This window comes from Bison bison, unplaced genomic scaffold (assembly GCF_000754665.1).
Source record: "Bison bison bison isolate TAMUID 2011002044 unplaced genomic scaffold, Bison_UMD1.0 scf7180017864203, whole genome shotgun sequence".
Taxonomy (NCBI): Eukaryota; Metazoa; Chordata; class Mammalia; order Artiodactyla; family Bovidae; genus Bison; species Bison bison.
Genome location: NW_011494775.1, coordinates 6,873,504 through 6,886,893, shown reverse-complemented (window position 1 = coordinate 6,886,893; position 13,390 = coordinate 6,873,504). Strand labels below are relative to the sequence as shown.

Here is a 13,390-nt window from a genome sequence, read left to right as displayed (position 1 = left end):
GGAGTACACCCCCACCCAGTGCAACAACACCAGCCAGTGCACCACCACCACCCAGTGCAACGCCACCAACCGGTGCAACAACGTGGCTGCAGCTTGGCTGCCAGCTGTGAGGCTGCGTGGTGGGCGGCTGGTAGGGGGCAACAGCTGCAAGAGGCAGCCAGAGTTTGTGTAGCTGGGGTAGTGGGCAGGTCCCGCCCCCATGGACACGTCACTGAGAGGCCTCTCCTTCCGGCCACAGCGGCCAGGGCATTACTGATCCGCCTTCCCAGAAGCTTCTGCCTGCGCTACTCTGCACACCCGCTCTCAGACTTGATGTGATGGAGGACCCTGCCCACCCTGAGCCAGGCCAAGGAGGTCACAGGGCACCTGGGAGGAGGGCTGGACGCCTTGTGGAGAGTGGGCCAGCTGGCCTCAAGACAAACTGGTTCTTACAGATGAGCGGGTTTGGATACTGGTGTTAGGATACAGGAAGTTCCCACAGTGGAGTTTTCCAATGTGTACTTTCCTTTTGCATACAATAAAGTCTTCAACCTGAGCCTGCCTCCTCTGGCAGCAGCAGCCTGAGCAATGTTCCCAGCTCCTCAGCAATGTTCCCAGCTCCTCGCTGGGCCTGGGGCAGTGGGGGGAGCTGTGAATAGAAATTCCACCACCTGGCAGGGCAACCCCAATAGGGCGTGTGAGCCCAGGTGGCCGTGGGGACATAGACACAAGGCATCACTTCCCTGCACTCCTGGCTCAGGAAACCCACATGGACTAAAGAGCCTCAGGGAGACAGTAGCCACTGTCCAAGACAGCATAGCCAGGAAGAGGCGAGGCTCTGCCTCCATTCCTACAGGTTTATCCTGGAGGGCCAGGGATGGCTAAGCAGAGACCCAACTACTCACGAGATGAATGACATGGATTCACATCCCATCATGGTAGAACCTGCTAGGTCTCCCTTTCTGACAGGACAGCCCCCCAAAACGGCTGTCCTCCCCAAGCTTAGGTAAGACCAGCTGTGGTGGTCAGAGCTCTGCCCCTGCCTAAGCTTCCTAAGAGCCCAGAAGGTGGCCTGCAGTTTGGCAAACAAAGATAAAAGCCCAGGCCGTACCCTGTGGTTGCATGTGACTTATGGCCACTTCTGCCCCGCGGGGTAGCAGAGTTGAGTAACTGCAGCAAGGCAACCTGGCCAGCACAGCCAAGACACTCACCCTCTGGCCTTTACAGAACAAGTGTGCTGACCCCTAAGTTTTTAAGACAGAATGCGTGAAAAGATCTATGAACACTTCCAGGTGCTCCGCAGGGCAGAGGGGACCTCCACTTCTCCATGGAGGAGGTAAGAAGCACCCGGCTCCAGGCACCCAAGTGCCTGTGAGGAGCCTGGCCTGGCCTGCAAACGGTTCCAGACGCGACCCCACCAAAGGACTTTTAACAGGCTGTGCCACCTTCAGGCATGGCCTGACCCAGAGTCACAATCGGGAAGGTGCCCACTTCCTGAAGCTCTGAGGCTGGCGTCTGGACCAATCTCAGGGACTTGCGGCAGCAGAACCGATCCCCAAGCAACAAGCGGGGGTTGGGGGGGACCCCAAAGGAGAGCTGGTACCGCTGTGGAACATCCATACCTCGCATCTGAGGCCCCACACCTGTGGACAGGCCTGCACCCAGCGCCCCCCACTAGGCCCCCAACCAGAAGAAAAGGAGTTTTCAGGGAATCAATGCACTGATTCTGGAGTTCATTAGCAAGAGTAAAAATCTAAGAACATCCAAGACTGTAAACTACACGTTTACTGTTTCTGCCATTTTAACCTGCAGAGTTCACAAGCACAGCACATTGACACAGTTGTGCAACCATTCCCACCGTCATCTCCAGAACTTTCTCATCTTCCCAAACTGAAACTCTGGTCCCCAGGAAACACCAACTCCCTCTCTCCTTCCAGTCCCTGGCCCCCCAGCACCATCTACTTCTGTCTCTGTGGACCTGACTGCTTAGAGATCCCAAGTAAATGGAATCAGACAGAATTTGTCCATCTACATCTGGCTTATTCTGGCTGAGACAGTTTTGGAAAACAATGTATGTCTGTTTTGGAGAAAGGGAAGACCTGTTTGCCTGTTAAGACGTACTGTAAAATTACGATTTTAAATTCTAAGTTTTGGGAAGGGATGTTCAAGAGGGAGGGGGCATATGTGTACCTATGGCTGATTCATGTTGATGTGTGGCAGAAACCAACACAGAATTGTAAAGCAATCATGCTCCAATTAAAAATAAATGAAATTAAAAAAAAAAAAACCTAAATTTATCAATGAAAAGAGGATCTCCATACAGACTCACATGGGTCTATGTGTTCACTCCAAGAGAGTGGAGACTCAGGGCAGCACTATTCCTCAGTAAACAGCGTCAAGAGCACCATCTGTCTGTGGGAAAGTGACCACCCCAGGTCACATGATGCCCAGGAGTAAACCCAGAATTTGAGACCCACAAATAAAGACTACAGGGGGATGGACATCCCTGGGGTCCAGTGGTTGAGAATCCACCTGCCAGCACAGCAGGAGGTGGTCTGATCCCTGGTTGGGGAACTAAAATTTCACACATGTTGCAACTACGACCCAAGGCAGTCAAAAACTAAAAACACTACATGGGGACACCTAAGAGATATAAAACGTGGGGAAACCGTTTTGTAATTTGTGCCTAGGATATATAAAGAACCCCTAAAACTCAGTAATGGAAGACAACCCAGTTAAACAAGAGGTAAAGGACCTGTGCACAGACACGTATCTGAGGTAACCCACAGGCAGCCAGCAAGCCCCATGCTCACCACCACAGCACCTGGCAAGGGAACCGGAACCACAGCGCCACCACTGGCCACCCTGTACCCCCTCCCCATCCCCCAGGCCATAGAACCAGTGCTGGCAAGGAGGTGGAGACAGTGGGACCTCTCTATGGGGCTCAGGAATGAGAAATGGGGCAGCCACAGGGAAGACAGTCTGACAGCTTCTCCAAAGGGTGACCAGAGCTTCTGCAAGACCAATTCTACTCCAATGTACACACCACACCCAGAAAAATAAATACAACCACAGCAATGTGTACCTGGATGCTCACAGCAACACTACTCATAATGGAAACAACCTGGGTCCATCAACTGAAGAAGAAACACAGTGTCCCTCAACCAGGAAAAGGAGAAGCCCTGACACGGCTACCACGTGGACAGATCCTGAGAACACGATGCTCAGGAGAGAAGCAGACACAGGACACACAGGGTGTGATTCCAATGGTGGGAAACGTCCAGAACAGGCCGATCGACAGAGCTAGTGGTAGTCGGGCTGGGGTGACTGCTAACAGGATGGGGCTTTTTTTTAGAGTGATGGAGTGTTCCACAGTTGACTGTGGTGCACAATTGTGCATGTACTAAAAATCACAGAACCATGAACTTTAAACGGGTGAACCGTATGGTATGTAGATCGCACGTCAACGAAGCTATTAATTAGAAATACAAACAGTGGCACTTAGCCTGGGGAGGGAGGCCTCTGAAGTTAGTATAGAGGAAAACTGGGTGGTCTGACCCCCAACTTCTATGGAAGACCACCAAGAAGCAAAGCTAGAGGGCGTGCGGGAGCCCCACCCCTGCCTCCTCCAGGGGAAGTGGGCAGTGACCCTGTGGAGTGGCCTAGAGCCTGAGCAAGTCTGCTCACAGCAAACCCAGCGTTGTTTTGCCTTGGTCTTCAGATGAGTGAACTTATTACTCAAAATAGCTTTAATTCTTTAAGACACCCAGCATTCCAAAGCAACCAAATTCCAGTTTTCTTCTCACTGCTACTGTCCTCAGAGCCCCTGGACAGGCAGCATCAGGGCCACCATGGGGGACACAGCGAGGGGAGGCCAGAGGATGCCGGGCCACCCTGAGGTGTCCTGGCCCCTCCAGAGGCACCGTCAGCTGGGATCCAGGGCCACGGCTTGGCATCCAGGAGAGGCTGCAGGGACTCTCAGCCCAGGAACGGCAGATCCAAGGCCCAAGGCAAAGTGCCTTAGGATCCAGGAGAAGCAGAGGCAAGTTTCCTAAGGCAACCAGCTCCCACACTCCTGGCCAGGAGCGGCGGGGGTGGGGTAGGGTGAGGGGGTGGTCACGACCATCTCTCTGTCCCCCAGGGGACATGCTGGCAGAAAAACGGGCAGTTAGTCGTGTGATCTGTGACTGTTCATCACAGAAGCTGGGCACAACTAGGCCAGAACTGGGGCTGCCTCCAGAGAGGGAAGTGGTGTGGCACGCTCACAGGAGTGGAATGAACACCACTGCCTGGCCCCTCGACGCCAGCTATCTGTCCACAAGCAGCTACTGTACCAGCCGGTAGGTGATGTACCTGCCCGCAGTCTCGCTCGGCCGGATGATCTTCACCACCTAGGGGCAGGAAGCAGAGCTGGAGCAGTGCAGGAGTAGCAGCCTGGGTTCCCTCCGCCCTGCCCAGAAGCCCTGGCTCTAGTTCCACCCTGGGAGGGCTTCTTACCTGTCCGCGCTTTATCCCAAAGTAGCGCGCCACAGGGTCTCCTGCCTGAATCCTGGGCAGCTGGTTCTCTCGGAGTTTACTGGGTAGCAGGTCAGGGAAAAGGCCTTGCTGGAGTGACTGGGGGTCTGGGGTCGGGGTGAAAGGCAGGGTGGGGAGAGGAGCTAGGCCCAGTCAAGGGCCAGAAAGGATACTACCGGGCCAGCAGTTCCGTTACCTCTTCCTTGGTCATGACCACATGCTCCGGGACCAGCTGTGAGAAGAGAACCCGGGCTCCATGGGATGACAGACCCTGGGAGCCCCCAGGGGATGGGTACAGCTCGGGATCTAGGCGTCTGCGCCAGTCCTAACTCCACACTGCGAGGGAGGGGGTGGTGTCTGGAGCCTACAACCCTGCCCTGCAGATGGGCCACAGGGCACAATCCTGGGAGCCAGGGCTCCAGGAGAGATAGAAACTGCACCCCGCCCCCCAACTCCTGACTGAAGGCTGGATCGCCCTACCTTCTTTCCACACTGGGGGGCCCCCGGACGTCTGCTGTTCCTAAAAAGGTGAGGGGCTGGGGGGTGGGTCCCCAATCTCATCCCACCCGAGCTCCCGCACCCCTACCTCATGCTCTGTGATGTTGATGAGCAGCTCCTGCTGCAGAAACTGCTCCAAGATGTACTTGGGTGCCATGTCAACCAGGGACTGGAAGAGACATCAACCCTCAAGTGCAGCAGGGGCAGCTGCCCGCCCCTGTGTGGCCCCCAGGCCCACCCCAACCCAGCTCCTCCTCGTGGGCAGCTGGCACCCTGGAAGTGGAGCAAGGTTTACCCTTGTGGCTCAGAAAGACATCTCGCATCATAAACTGGGAAACACCACCCAACTCCGCCCAGGCTCTGAGCACAGTAATAAGGCCTTGGTCTCACATCAAGAAAGGTGAGCACCTGTCAGGATGCTCCCAGGGTTGCTGGGAGCTAGTGTGGCAGCCGGTCCCTGGGCCTGGGGACAGAGGTGCTGGCCAGGCTCCATCCCACCCCAGTGGGGCGGGCTTACCTGCTTGGCAGAGGGCGTCATGCCCTGCTGCACCACAATGAGGGCACGCGTGATGTTCTCCTCCTGCATGCGCTGACAGTACACCTTGATGGTCTTGATGCCCACCTTGGGCTCCTCTGCAGGCAGAGCACAGGCTGGTCTGTGCTGCTGGGCCCCTTCCCATCGGGCACCCAGATTCTAGCCTGGCTCTGCCAAGGCACTGCGGTGCCACTCCCACTCTCGGGCCTCAGCCTCCCCATGTGCAGAGCAAGAACTGGGCGCTGGTTCCCAGAATGGAGGGGCTGGCTGCCTCCAGGTCACATGGGAGATGACAGTGCCCTAGGCGCCCTGGACCTCGGGGACCTCTTCTAGAAGTGGGGTCTGGGAGTCTGGGCTTGCCCAGGACTCAGTGGCTCTGAGGTTTGGGAAGCCCTGGATTAAGTGGTTTAGTCTGGGAGTTCATAAGACAAGGGCTGGGGTTCTCAGAGTTTGAGCTGAGGTGAGATGACCCGGAAAGCATGGTCCTGCCAGACACAGACCACCCATCTCCATGCTGCAGCAGTGGGGGTCCTCATGATCTTGGCAGCACGCAGGGCCTACCACAGAACAGCCGGACCCTAGGAGCCCAGCAGGTCAGCACCTAAGGCGGTCCCATGGTCTGTGTGCAGTACATCCACCCCCGCAAGCTGCTCTCACTTCCCATTCCACTAACCCACTCTGCCCCCAAAGTCCCTCTGTTGGGGTACTGGCCCTAGAATCTCAGAATGAAACTGTATTTGGAAATGTGATCTTTAGGCCCAGAGAGAATGGATGGGTGATCGAGAAGAGGGAAGCTGGAGAAGGGGTCCCCACAGCAAGGAGGGCAGGGGACAGAAGGATAAGGGTGGGTGCATGACTCTGGGGTGCACAGCAGGTGGCTGCTGTGAGCTGGCCCTGAGCAGCCCTCACCTGGGAAGAAGACAAACATCTGGTCGGTGGGGTCGTCGTTGTGGGCCACCAGTACCGTGAGGTCCGTGCGCCTCGGCCGCCCTTCACTGGGCTTGTCCCCAAATTGGGCCTTGAACTCCTCCAGAGTCTGGTCCAGCTCATCCTGGGTCACCAGGTAGCCACGGTCGTGGCACAGCTGCAGAGAGAAAGGGCAGGTGATCGCACAGTGGAGATGGGACAGCAGCCAGAGCTCCGGTGGGTGAGGCCACCACAGAGGAGACTGGGGAAAGGCCTGGGATGCAAGCGGGGATGCTGAGTCCAGAGCCAGGCCCCAGGATGTAGGTCTGACAGGTACAGCAGGCCGGGAGGGTGTCGGCTGGGAAACCAGGCCTAAGCGTGAGGCCCAGGAGTTCAAGGTCCTGCTCAGAAACTGGGGCTCTGTGAGCACACAGACTAGGTGAGGACCTGGACAGAGAAAGGAAGGTTGGAGCTGCCACCCAGCCCTGCCCACATCCCCCACCCCCCCGCCGAGTCTACACTTAGAGACCCGGGTCTCCTCTCCCGCGGCCCGGACACCATCAGGTAGAAGCGCAGCTCGTCCAGCCCTGTCTTGGGTAGCTCTGCCAAGTGTTGGAGAGGCTGGGTCACAGCCCAGCCTTAGCTCCAACACAATTCCCAGGAGGCTGGGTGCTCTTGATCAAGTCCCCAAGGCATCACACTGGACCCCTCTCACAAGGTGGCTTAAAGCATGTGGTATACAGAAAAAGCTGGTATGACTGCTGTGACACTGAGACTGAGTTGGTGGGCAAGGCATCTAAGTAACCACCAGACAGGGGTCAGACCAGCCCCAGGGTTCCTTCCACCGTCAAGAACCCGGGATTCTGCGTTATGCACTTAAGGTGGTGCTGATAAGACAGGCTGGGAGCTGGGACCCTTTGCAGCAGTGCCTGCACTTGGACAAACATCTCCTCCAGCAACAGAATACCCAGAAACTATGCGGGACTAAAAATAACTGTGCAATGGCCCAGCTGGAGCAAATGATAGACAACAAAAAGTAAAAAACTCCACTGCCACTTCTGACGTGCCGGGAGCAAAAGCTGGGTGCCAGGCGTGATCCCTGCACACAGCAGCACCCAGAGGGTAGGCAGACCACCCAAGTCATCACTCTGGCATGACCCCTGGACCCGCGCCCACCCTCACCCCATTCAAGACGAGCTAAGAAGGGCGCCTGTTGTTTTCGCTCCCTCCTGCTGCAGCATAAGCTCCAACAAAGCCTTGCCTGAACTTCTAGTCTGGCCTGTTATCAATTCTTACTGATTAAGAACTTCAAGGATCAGGGGCTGTAACACCACAACCTTCCAGGAACACAAATACACGGCGGCCCAGCGTGTCCCGCCTTCCCTCCCTCCAGCTCGAGCGAGATCCTGACCCCTTCTCGGGGGGCTCTGGGGCTCGACTCCTCCGCTCCAGCCGCGCGGCCCCGGATGGAGAGGCTGGTCACCATCAGTGGGCCCTGCACCCGCCGTTCACGCCTCGGCCGCCGCGTGCCCAGTTCGTCTGGCGCAGCCAGGCCCGCCCTCACCGCGTTCTCCAAGGAGGGCGGCCCCCGCGCGGCTCACCTGCATGATGGTCTTGCGGATCTTCCACAGCCGGTATGTCTCCTCTTCGTCGTCCATGACTGCCGCCGCTCTCACACACTGCGCCTGCGACCGGTACGACCCGCGCCCACTGTGCCTACTCCGAGTCCTGATCAGGCCCCCAACACGTCGTCTACCCGGGCACGGCTGTCGCAGGCGAACGCCTGAATACAGCGACCTTCGAGAGCGGCACTGCCAAGGGCAGCCCCAGCCTTACTAAAGCGGCTGTTGGTTGCGCGAGCAGCTTTTCAAACAGCACCGCCCACCCGCCCCTCGGAAGTTCTCGCGATGCTTTGACCGCAAGACCTCTCGGGAGTGGTGGTTTTTGCTCAACTTCAGTCTGGACAGTGTTTAGAATCTGGAGAGTCGGAGGAGGTGTGAGAGGAGCCTCGGTTTTCCGTTTTATAACGGAAAGAATAAAGTGTCCCCCATTTTAGAGGATCTAAAGAGATGCTCGTACTTGGGAGGAGCTTGGTATAGTTCCTGGTGCTTATGAAATGCACCCATCTCTCTTCTCCCCCTTTCCTGTCCCCTGAGGCCCAGCCCAGCCCCTGTTTGGATACCCCAAGAGTGCACAACCTCTGCATCGGCCCTTCCCCTCCGAGTTCGTTCAGGAGGTTTGCTCAGGCCTGCTAAGCCCAGCTTACTTGTGTCAGTAACTTCTCATTCAGTAATATATTAATTCAATGATTCAATATTTAATGAGCCAAAGGGACGGGGAACAAAACAGACCAAGCATCCTTACATGCCAGGGAGAGACAGGACAGAAACAGTAGACATAAGTGAATGATACAGTGTGTTAGAAGGAGACAGTGTTGTGGAAAAAAAAATAGAGCAGTCTCAAATGTGGTCAGGGAAGGTTCCAACAAAAATCCAAAGGGTGAGAGGGTAGAAGCCCTGGGGATGTCGAGGAAAGTGTATCAGGTGGAGGGTACAGCGTGTGCAAAGGCCCTGAGGCCTAGTGTGTTGGCAGCAAGGAGGCCTGTGGGTCAGAAGGTCAGGTGGGGCAGATCTTGGGAGCCCTTGCTGGTTGGGTTTGAGAAGTTTGTGTTTGCAGCCATTTTCAGCATCTCCACAGGGCAGAAACAGGGAGACCAAGGAGTGGGCTAGGGAGGACCATCCTGGCCAGAGATAGATGAGGCTTCAAGTGAAGGGTGAGCTGTGGGTAGGTCCAGGGTGTCTGGAAGGCAGCACTCACAGGATCTGTAGGTGGACAGGATGTGGAAAGACACAGAGACAAGCAGAGGAGGAAGAACAGACCTCGGTGGGGAGGCGTAGGAGGCAGATCAGGAGCAGATCTTGGACATAGTGAGCTTGGGACTCCTGGGGGACCCTACGGGGAGACATCCAGGGGACAGTAGGGTACAAGCCTGAAACTCAGGATGAGCTTGGAGTGGAGGCTGATGTGGGTGTTGTGGGCTCACAGTGCAGACTGGAGTTGAGAGTCTGATGAGGTCACGGAGCACGTCAGAAGTCAGGCCTGAGCCCTGAAGCTGGGAGGAGGGGGAAGGAAACGGCAGAAGGCAAAGAGATGTGGCTACCTGGGCTCCAGTGCTGGCTGGGTGACCTGGGCACATTACTTAACCTCTCTGTGCCTCAATGTCCCCCTCCCCCTTTGTAGAACAGGGGCAAGAACAGCACCCACTGCATATGTACTTGGCTGAAGACTGCAGGGTGCTGGCACTACCTAAGTGTTCCTGAAACAGAATAGAGGGAGCCAGGTGAAGGAGGTATCTGGAGGAGGGGGGATGGAGCAGCTGTCAAAGCAGGTCTGCAGACTGAGAAGGGGACTGGCCCAGGGGCCACTGTTTGTGACCACAGAGGGCAGATCCAGGGAGGGGGACTTTCTTTATGGGAGGAAAGAAATTGGAGATGTGGATGACCGGGGGAGAAAGAGAGGCAGTCTAGAGTCGGTTTTATTTATTTTATTTTTGGCTGCATTGGGTATTAGGTGCTGAGCACAGGCTTTCTCTAGTTGTGGCAAGTGGAGGCTACTCTCTAGTTGTGGTGCACAAGCTTCTCATTGCAGTGGCTTCTCTTGTTGCAGAGCACAGGCTCTAGGGTGCCTGGACTCAGTAGTTGTGACTCACAGGCTTACTCCAGCATGTTAGATCTTCCTGGACCAGGGATTGAACCCATGTCTCCTCCATTGGCGGGTGGATTCTTAACCACTGAGCCACCAGGGATGTCCTAGAGTGAGTTTTAAGACAGGAGAAAGAGTGTCTGGCTAGGTGATGGGCAAATCTGAGTAGGGGAGGGGGCAGAACTGCTGGAGGTTCCCGAGGGCAGCCTAGAGGTTAGCCGGGGAAGGCCCAGGTGTGGGTGGCAGGGGATGTTAGGTGACCTTGCTGTTCCTTGGGGAGAAGGCAATGGCACCCCACTCCAGTACTCTTGCCTGGAAAATCCTATGGACGGAGGAGCCTGGTAGGCTGCAGTCCATGGGGTCGCTGAGGGTCAGACACGACTGAACGACTTCACTTTCACTTTTCACTTTCATGCATTGGAGAAGGAAATGGCAACCCACTCTAGTATTCTTGCCTGGAGAATCCCAGGGACGGGGGAGCCTGGTGGGCTGCTGTCTATGGGGTCACACAGAGTCGGACACGACTGAAGTGACTTAGCAGCAGCAGCAGCTATTCCTTGGGGCAGGGAAGAGGGGAGAATGGGCTCACAGAAGCAGGTGGGCCCCACCCCATCGCCCATGAATCAGAATTCTGCCTGTGACTGCATGACCTCAGCAATGGGACATGAAGTTGCAACTTTCTCCTGGGAACCCGCCACCATGCAGCTCTGCCAATTGGCAGAGCCCAGGGGCCAGAAATCAGGCCACCACCCCCACACTCCTGGCCGGGGATGTGAAATCCAGCAGCAGCTGTGGGGAAACCTGGCAGCTCCTTTTAACACCTAAAGTGACCATGTGAGCCAGCAATTCCACTCCAGGGTGCATGCCCAGGAGAAATGAAAACACAAGCCCATGCAAAAAGTCTTATACAGCATCACAAAGCCAAATGGTACAACAGCACAATACTCATTAATGGATACATGGGTAAACACAATATAGTCCATTCATATCATAGGATATTACTCAGCCATGAAAAGCAGCACTGACACACACTATAATGTGGATGAACCTTGAAAACATGATGCTCATAGAGAGAAGCCTCACACAAGAGGCCACCAGTATATGACTCCATTGATGTGAACAGTCCAGGACAGGCAAATCCACACAGAGTAGATTCATGGTTGTCAGGGGCTGAGGTAAGGAGATGGAGGAGACTGGTAATGGGGACAGGGTTTCTTTTCGAATGACATAAGTGACATAGAAAGCAAAGAAGTGCTGTCTAATTCCACTCACAGGAGTTTGAACGGGGTGAGGAAATAGATGGTGGGGGCCAGGGGTTGGGGTGGGTGACTACAAACGGGGATGGAGTTTATTTTGGGGTGATAAGAATGTTCTGGAATTGCGTAGTGGTGATGGTCCCACAACATTGTGAATATTCTAAAAATCACTGTATGCTTTGGTGAAAATGGTGAATTTTATGTCATGTGAATTTTAAACTCAAAGGCCACCACCAGGGGAGCCTTCCTGGAGTCTGGCTGGGGCTTCCCCAGGATTCCACTGCCTCCTCTGTAAGGGGAGGAATGTTTGGAAAAGCAGTGAATCCCCAGGCACAAAGCCCTCCCAGAGCCAGTGGAACCACAGCCAGCAGCTCGTCCTGCCCCCTGTGCTCTCACTGTAACTAGTATGAAGTCAGGAATGGGGTGAGACCTTGCCCATGTCTCCCCTGCAGTGGGCTCCACAGGGAGGGGGAGTCATCCTAAGCTATTTTCCTGGAAACCCTCAAGTAACCAGTCAGAGGGTGGCCATCTTCATGACAAAGTTACAGATCCCACCATAAGGGAAACTAGGAACAGCTGTGTCGTTCTAAGGGCCACTCAGACTGGCTGGTGTGGGCGATGACACCCAGTGCTGCCCGCCCCCTACCCCCGGCGGAAGTGAGGGGGCATTTCCTGAGAAGTGAGATAGCTAAGCTGAGACAATGAGGGCTCCAGCTCGTTGTGACTTCAGAACTCACCGGCTCTGGTTGATCAGGCTGAGAGGCATAAGTACATGAAGGCTGTTGTGCAAGACAGGAGTGTGGCAACCTGGCCCCAGGGATCCTGTCCCCTTTGCCACCAAATGCGGCCTACTAAGACCCCCGGGGCAGGCCTAGGTTGCAGGAAGTGTGTGTATGTGTGTGTGGGGGCGTTCCCCCAAATGAGCCCAGCCCCAAAAGTCCTGCCCCCAAGACCTCTGCAGAAACGTCCACGGGGGAGGATCCAAGAAGAGAGAAACTGACCAACAGCACAAGCTGAAACCACCCTCAGGCCGCAGGTCAACGTCCTTCCGCGGCTGAGGGTGGGGGGCAGCCAGGCGGGCTGTGGAATTCCGTGACTCAGGTCCCGAGAATGGGATGGGCCTGCTCTCTGGCCGGTGGCCCAACGCCTGAGCCTCGAGGGGAAATGCTCCAGGAGCCAGATCAGCGGGCGCTCTGTCCCCTACCGCGTGCACTCGTGCTGTGTCACGTTGGAAGTGACAAAAAATCTCTCTGGTGTTTTCCTTTCTAAGCACACACCTGCCAGTCCACTCAGAGAAGGGGGCGGGACCACAAGGTAACTGCCCGAGCTTCCCTTCCCCCCCAGGGCTCACGTGTCACTTATATAAAGGGCTAAGCCTGCACTGTCCAAGGGCGGCAACCTTCAGCCGTGCGCTCATGGCGCATCCCTGCGGCAGCGCCACCGCCATCCGGGCCTATCGCCGCCGGTGACCTCCAGGCCCTCGTAGCGACACCGCAGCCCAAGTGGGGGTAGTCCGACGCCCAGCGTGGTTTTATTTACATTTCAAAGAAACAAATACGTTTTCAGTAAGCTGAGGCATGTTTTCTGAAAGTTCGAGCCAACCTTTCCCCCCACCACCCCGATCCGCTGCCACGGGCTTCCAGTAGTATCTCAAGTTGTCGGGCATCCTTCAGTGCGGATAACTGTCCGCAACCCATCTACGCGCCGCCCGCGTAGACCCGCCCGCCCGCCTGCGCATAAGCATGCGCAGTCACATACAGTGAAAAAAACCGCAGCCCGGCCCAGGCCCCGCCCCGCCAGCCTCACTCCGGCCTCCCATTGGCTTGTGTGGGCACGCGTCTGCGACGCCTGAGCATCCAACCAGTGAGAGTGTTGCTGGGCGTGGCGTAGGGCGGGGAGGTGAGGCCCGCCGGCGCGCGTCCATTGGTCGGTTCGGCGAGGGGAGGAGCGCTGCTTTCCCGAGCCCCCCACCGCCGAGATGAGCTTTAGCCGTCTGTAC

At 56.1% G+C, this 13,390-nt stretch overlaps 3 protein-coding genes across 3 annotated transcripts in view; 2 read left to right on the top strand and 1 right to left on the bottom strand.

Moving 5' to 3' along the window:
• Positions 1 to 543, top strand: part of HMHA1 (histocompatibility (minor) HA-1) — a 13,939-nt gene extending 13,396 nt beyond the window's left edge. Inside the window, exon 23 of the mRNA XM_010844642.1 lies at positions 2 to 543. Within this exon, the coding sequence (XP_010842944.1) occupies positions 2 to 172 (171 nt within the window). The 3' untranslated portion in view covers positions 173 to 543. The remainder of the gene's footprint in view (position 1) is intronic.
• A 1,203-nt stretch (positions 544 to 1,746) lies between these two features.
• POLR2E (polymerase (RNA) II (DNA directed) polypeptide E, 25kDa) lies at positions 1,747 to 8,272 on the bottom strand. The gene is made up of 7 exons (XM_010844582.1): positions 8,035 to 8,272; positions 6,437 to 6,611; positions 5,510 to 5,625; positions 5,081 to 5,161; positions 4,668 to 4,726; positions 4,477 to 4,555; positions 1,747 to 4,370 (listed from the first exon to the last, which is right to left on the bottom strand). The coding sequence occupies exons 1-7, from the start codon at positions 8,089 to 8,091 to the stop codon at positions 4,305 to 4,307; spliced, it is 633 nt and encodes a 210-aa protein (XP_010842884.1). The 5' UTR covers positions 8,092 to 8,272; the 3' UTR covers positions 1,747 to 4,304.
• Positions 8,273 to 12,806: 4,534 nt separating this feature from the next.
• The window catches only part of GPX4 (glutathione peroxidase 4), a 2,908-nt gene continuing 2,324 nt past the window's right edge, over positions 12,807 to 13,390 (top strand). Inside the window, 1 exon segment of the mRNA XM_010844641.1 lies at positions 12,807 to 12,856. Within this exon segment, the coding sequence (XP_010842943.1) occupies positions 12,807 to 12,856 (50 nt within the window).